The sequence below is a fragment of the Vollenhovia emeryi genome, unplaced genomic scaffold (genome assembly GCF_000949405.1).
Source record: "Vollenhovia emeryi isolate VEMERY1.0 unplaced genomic scaffold, V.emery_V1.0 DF940725.1, whole genome shotgun sequence".
Lineage (NCBI taxonomy): Eukaryota > Metazoa > Arthropoda > Insecta > Hymenoptera > Formicidae > Vollenhovia > Vollenhovia emeryi.
The window spans coordinates 227-7,183 of NW_011965641.1; the positions used below are offsets into that span (position 1 = coordinate 227).

At 28.0% G+C, this 6,957-nt stretch overlaps 1 protein-coding gene and 1 pseudogene across 1 annotated transcript; both read left to right on the plus strand.

The window, feature by feature from the left end:
* Positions 1-501: 501 nt before the first annotated feature.
* LOC105555791 lies at positions 502-6,299 on the plus strand (annotated as a pseudogene).
* On the plus strand, positions 3,489-3,963 carry LOC105555789. The gene has a single exon (XM_012002832.1). It carries the CDS (start codon positions 3,572-3,574, stop codon positions 3,827-3,829), a length of 258 nt encoding a protein of 85 aa, XP_011858222.1. The 5' UTR covers positions 3,489-3,571; the 3' UTR covers positions 3,830-3,963.
* Positions 6,300-6,957: the final 658 nt, after the last annotated feature.

Sequence of the window (6,957 nt, forward strand, 5' to 3'; positions counted from 1 at the left end):
TAAGCAGTAAAATAAGCTAAAAGAAAAATGAGCAGCGTTAAATCATCACAATTAGTAAGTATATAAGGTTAAGGCTGATTTATGGTGGTAGTAACCATTAACCTATATCGGATTAGATATAGGTTAATGGTTACTAAAGGCCCAGCAAACACAGCATTGCAACAACGTTGCGGCAATGTTATAACATTGCTGTAACGTTGCTTTAACGTTGCTACAATATTGCACAATGTTCCATGTTTGCTGGGAGTCTAGTATCCAAAAAATAGGTAAAGGTCAAATATGATTATGAGATTTTTGTTATTTTTCATAATGAATTCTTCATTCCTTATGTAAAGCTGTATAGTCTAGATTAATGATTACGAGCTTTATGAAGCTCGTAATTACCTTAATGATTATTACGAGTTTACTTTAAATAAAAGTTTTAAAATTGAAATATTTGTTTTACCGTGTAAAGGAACATTGCAGAATTTATTTGAATCGCAATTGAATTATTTATATGTATATACATATTGTATTTTACGTTTCTCATATACGTGAGATATATCAAGTGACTAGACCTGCTTTTGTATATGAAATACCATAACGTCATAGTTAATTTTGTCCTCTATTTTAGGATATTATCTCTATACATGTACTAAATGTATTAATAATAATTGATCTGTACACAGAGCAAAAAATGTGGATACTGTGGATGGATTGTAACACAGAATATGGACTTGTTACAACATTCGTGCTTCTCTGAATATGACGAAGCCACAAACATGATTTATATCGATGAGAATAACATCATAACTATAGGTAAATTTATCCTTATTTATCATCCACGAATTGTAAGTATTACAATTGTAATTATTTACTAGAAAATTTGGAAAACTCCGTTATTTTGTCCTCTCTTCTGCATTACAGTCAAATTTATTTACAGTATTTATTGTACTGTAAATAAATACAATATTACAGTATTTATTTATTATCTATTTACAGTAAATAAATCTATATTTGATAATGTCTATATACTTTTCAGTAAATAAAGATACCGATACTCTTCCCGAACAGGATGTCAATCTTCCTGAATTACAAGATACAGAAATAACAACGGACGAACTTCTAATAGCATGTGTTGCTCAGAAGCCTGCTTTATATGATCACCGGTTACCGATTGCCGAGCGGACATTATTAAAAAAAAAGCTCTGTGGCAAGAGGTCAGCAATATGATGGGAGGTATATAATTATTTTTATAATTAACAACTGTACAAAATTTAATTGGATGTTTTAATACAAAAAGAATCAGTATTCTAAACTGTATATTGATTTTATTAGACTATGCGTATGTACCTAAAAATATAACCTTTTGTATCTTTAATTTTTAATATTGTAAAGGAATTATGGATGTCTCTAGTATCAAAAAAAGATGGAAGTATTTAAAAGACTGTTATATAAAGGACAGGAAAAAAAGCAACGAATATATTCCAAGTGGATCAGCAGCTCCTGCAACAAGGAAAAATACTTTCCGCTTTTATGAGGCCATGAGTTTCTTAAGCGACTGTATAGAAGCGAAACAGTATGTATAATTTTCTTGTTGAATAAGAACTGAAAATTTAGTTGTGTAAATATATTGGGTTATATTTTAAAAATTACATGTTTTATTATTATTCAATTTTCATAAATATATTTTTTTAGTTTTAAAAATTAAACAGAAAATGTAGTTTTTATGTTGTATTTTTTAAATATGTATTTTTCAGTTTTTAAACTAAATTTTTATAATACTCTCAAAATCAATGTTAACATTTTCTCTACCATTAAAATGGTAGTAAGAATAGTTATATTGTTCATGATAAGTATTGAACTAATAATTTTGTAACTTTTATATATTTTTTTCTTTATTTCATTAGGACAGTAAGTAAGGTAAATGTACCAATTAGTGGACATGACCCAATTATTGGACAAAATGTCATAAATTTTAAATATTAAGCTTTTGCTGACATTTATGACTATAAATAAATTTTTTAATAATTATTTATATTATTTAGAAATTAAGTGTTTCATAATTTAATCATATTGAAAATATTATCTCTTGAATAAATATTTTCAAAAATAACGTGATGACGGCAACAAGTAAAATAATTTTGTCTAAGCAAGAGCTTTAAGAACTAGAGCTATTTTTCTTAAGAGTATAACTATTTATAATTTTGATATTTCATTATATGCAAAATATGTACATTAAAAATATTAATCTATGAGTAATTTCGAGTGTAAAATTGATCAAATAATATCAAATTATTTGTTAAAATTAATAAAAGTGATTGTCCAATAAGTGATGCACGCGCACATGCGAATGTCCTAGTGGATGGACGATTGTCCATGAATAAGCGCACCGAAATTTGACAGTTGTACTAGTTATTGGACAGCTGATCAATCTGTGACACTAACTGTATTTATAGTGTTCAATAACAATAAAAAGTAATAAGAGCTTGATGAAAATATGGTAAGTTAATCAATATTTCATTACAATTAGAATACAAGCTATTATTTGTTTTAAGAAAAAAAATTTTAGTTGATGTATAATAACAATTTCGTATAATTGTTTTAAACATAACCTTAAAACATAATCCGAAGTTACGTTAATAAATGTAATAAATTCTGTTTTTTTTGTTAAAGGCGAAGTCAAAAAATATTCGAAAACGAACAAAAGTACGCCAAAAATATAAATACAGCCAAGCTGATCTTGATAACGCCTTAACATTAATACAGAAAGGTACAACTTTGAGAGAAGCATCGCGACAGTACAATATTCCCAAGAGCACACTATTTTTAAAAAATCGAGGTGATTGTGAAAAGTTGATTATTCGACCAGGACCAAAAACAATTTTATCTGTCGAGGAAGAAAATAAAATTGTAACATGGATTTTAGAACGTTTTGATGCAAAACGTCTAGTAACAAAAATACAACTTTTGGACAACATAAAACTCTACCTCGATCTTAATAAAAGAACTTCTCCATTTAAAGAAAATCGACCAGGAAGGCACTGGTTTGACAGTTTTTTAAAACGCCATTGTCGAATTTCGGAACGGGTGAGCCAAAATTTAAGTGATGCTCGTAACAAGGCAACAGAAGGAAAAATTCGAGCTTGGTTCGCTGAAGTACAAAATTATTTAAAGTTGAAGAACTTTATCAATATTGATCCTTCACGTGTATTTAATTGCGACGAAAGTGCTTTTTTCTTAAATCCAAGTGGAGATCGTGTTCTTGCTAGAAGGGGATCAAAAACTGTTCACAAAGTTGTGGATGGCAGTGATAAAGAGGCCTTGACTGTTCTATATACTGTGAATGCTGCTGGAGACACTCCATCACCAATGATTTTATATTGGTATTCACGAATACCATTTGACGTTTCGAGCAAAATACTAAAGGTAGATTTTTCACTTCTTATTACTTTTATTATTTATTACATTAAATATGTCAAAAATTTTTTTGTCTTTTGCATTCAGTCATTACTTTTCATTTATTTAACAACAATTCGATTAAAAACGTATTTTTTAAGAGTGGAGTTTTGGCTGTACAGAGAAGGGTTGGATGACATCTAAAAGCTTTTATGAATATATTGCGAATGTGTTTTATCCATGGTTATTAAGTCATAAAATAAAATTACCGGTTATTCTATATGTGGATGGGCATAGCTCGCATCTTACCATGCCACTCTCAGAATTTTGTCGCGATAAGGGCATAGAAGTGATCGCATTACCCCCGAATGCAACTCATATTCTTCAGCCATTAGACGTCGGATTCTTTGGTCCTTTAAAGAAGAATTGGTTACAAGCTGTAAATGAGTGAAAATACCAACATCCCAATGATAAATTTAGAAAATCCAACTTTGCTCCTTTACTTAAAAAAACAACTGATTCTATGGATTTTCAATCTATTGCAAAGAACGCTTTCTGTGTGTGTGGTCTATTTCCTTTAGATCCTAATGCTGTTCCTTATAATAAGCTCACCACGATAAATCTCGACAAAGAATCGGCTATTAACGAAGAAAATAGAAATGATATCAACGATGAAAAAGAAAAATTTCAAAAGCATCTTACTTTTTTTGAAAAAAATCTGTCAACTGATGTTCTTTCTTCTTTCAAAGAATATGAAAAAGTAGGATTACAAAATCTCCCTATTGATCTTGCTAACGAAGGGTTATATCAATATTGGCTCAAAATAAAACAATTAGCCGGTAAGTAAGTACTTACCTTACTTTTACTTAAAATATTAAAAAAATATATTTTTACACAAAATTATGTTATTATTTCGAGTTTATTTTACAAATTTTTATGTTATCATTCAGGAGACAAAATAGAAGTTTGCGATACTTTGATAAATAATGAGACTACAGACATTTTGGAAACTGATACGACTGAATCGCTTTTACTCGATATTACTTTAACCGTAAATCAAGATGAAACAAACCCTTTTCTAGACAGCGTTAATATTCCCGAAAACAGAAATCCTTCATTCCTCTGATGAGATCTTTCCTAACTCCCTAATTAAAAACGCAATAATTGAAAAGCCAAATATTCAAGTGTCCTTTGAATCGACGTCGCAAAATACACAAAATACTAACAGTTCTAATGGTAAGATAAAATTTGAATACTTTTTACAAATTGTTTGAAATTAATATTTGAATATTGTTTTTTTAATGTTTAGAAGAAAATTTACAATTGGAAGATATATCTTATAGAAAAGACATTGGAAATGAATTATTTTTCAAGGAAATCTTTATACATATGGCCCACAGTACCAGGAACTTCTAAAAAAATGCGCAAAATAGATAAAATTCCCTCTGTTTTGACATCTGACGAGTGGAATACATATCAAAAAAAGAAAGAGGAAGAAAAATTATCTAAGCAGAAAGAATTACAGGATAAAAGAGAAGCAAGAAAGCTAGTTCAAAAAGAGAAAGCAGAAGAAAAGGCTAAGAAGAGACTCATTGCAGAGAATAAAAAATTGATAAAGAAAGAACAGATTATTGCTAAAAATTTAAAAAAAAGGAGAACTAGAGCAGAGGAGCGACTCTAACTAAAATATTTGCCAGTATTACTTATTATTAATTAGCCAGTATTATAAATATTAACTAATATTAAATAAGGATCAAAAACATTTTGCTTATTTTGTATTCACTAAAAAAAGCAGATTTTGTAAAGCTGCAAATAAAATTTTATAAAATGATTTGCTAATTACGATTTCAACTAATTATTTTACAAGCCTGACACCTTAAATATGATCTTTTTCTATAATAAAGAATCGCTCAATATTTGTCCAATAATTGGGTCATATCTTTGTGGACATAGAGACACATCACATTTCTTTGTCCAAAAATTAGGACATGTGACTCCTCTCATATTTATGACTTGGAATAATTTACAATTGACATGAATAACATATTTAATATTAAAATTAGTTACAGAAAGCATCCGTTTATACTAGGTATTCATAATAAAAAAAAATTTTGAATCTAATAAACTTAAAATAAATTATATTGTCACGCAAATTCCTAACTGTCCAATAACTGGTACATTTACCTTACTCTGTCCAATTTGTCAGTACCATCTTCACCAATGTCATCGATATCGTCTATATCGGCTGTGAATATAGAGGAATGTTCTACATCAAGTTCAAGCCATAATTTCAATTCATCGAAAAGTAAGTAACTAATTACTATCATATATATAATTTGTCTTAAATATTCATTACAGCTTTGTTTCATGTTAAGTATAAACGTAAATTATAAAAATCGGTATAAATCTTTGTACGTGATAAAAATTGTGTAAAGTAATATATGTACATTTATTTTCCTTATATTTTTATTTCTTTTCTACAATAAGCTCTAATAAACGAGAATTCATCACGAGAGTTAATCAAAATCTGCACAATGAAACGAATTTGCATTACGAATGATTAAAACGTCTAAAAATATTCATTTTCAAGTTGAAACACATAAAAATCCAAATTGAAAACTAAATTTTTTAATAAGCTTCCATTTGTTGGATAAATTTAATCTCATTTTTAAAATTATTTATCATAATTTTATGTATTTACTGTATGTATATAATAAAATTTTAGAAAGAAAATCATCAATAAAAAAATAATTTAGATGACTCCTTTATTGCGACACTGATGACCGAGCCAGCACAACATGACGCGACGCATAGCTACGCACTAAGCTTGGCTGATGGACTCCGTCGGCTCCCTTACAAGGAGAGAGCACAATTGCAAATAGAGTTTCTCAGTAGGGTAATGGAAGTTCAGAATAGATTAGGTAATTGCAAACATAATAATATGCACATATAAAAAGCAACACATCATAATATAATAAATAAATTTGTTGCATGTATAGTATATGCGTCAAGTCCGTTTTGTACAATACATAAGCTATTTTGCATTATGCGTTTTTAATATTAATAAAAGTAAAACAATTTTTAAAATTATTGAATTTAATATTTACAATGTACATATAATTCTGTATAAGGCAATTTTTGGCAATTATAATAAGTATTATAATTATAATAATTATTAATAATTATTATAAATTATATTATAAATTTATATTATAAATTATATTATAATTTATAATAATAATTATAATAATTATAATAATTTAGCTCAAAATAGTTGAAATATACACTACTAAAAAAAAATAGGGAACACTTTTCATACCCTAAAAATTGGGCTATTTTCAAACCACTGAAACTCGGCGAAAAATAATCGTAGACACAAAATTAAAAAAGCATTTTAAAGCTTCAAGTTTCAACTTTAAAACTCTGTCAATGATATATTTCGATATATTCATCTTCCTCGTTCTGTGCTTTAAAAAAGAATACATTGTTTTGTTCCTTAAAATTACGTATTTTTGACACACTGTAGCTCGATAAAAAAATTTCTCTCGACAAATTTGATACAAGTTCCACAATCTACGA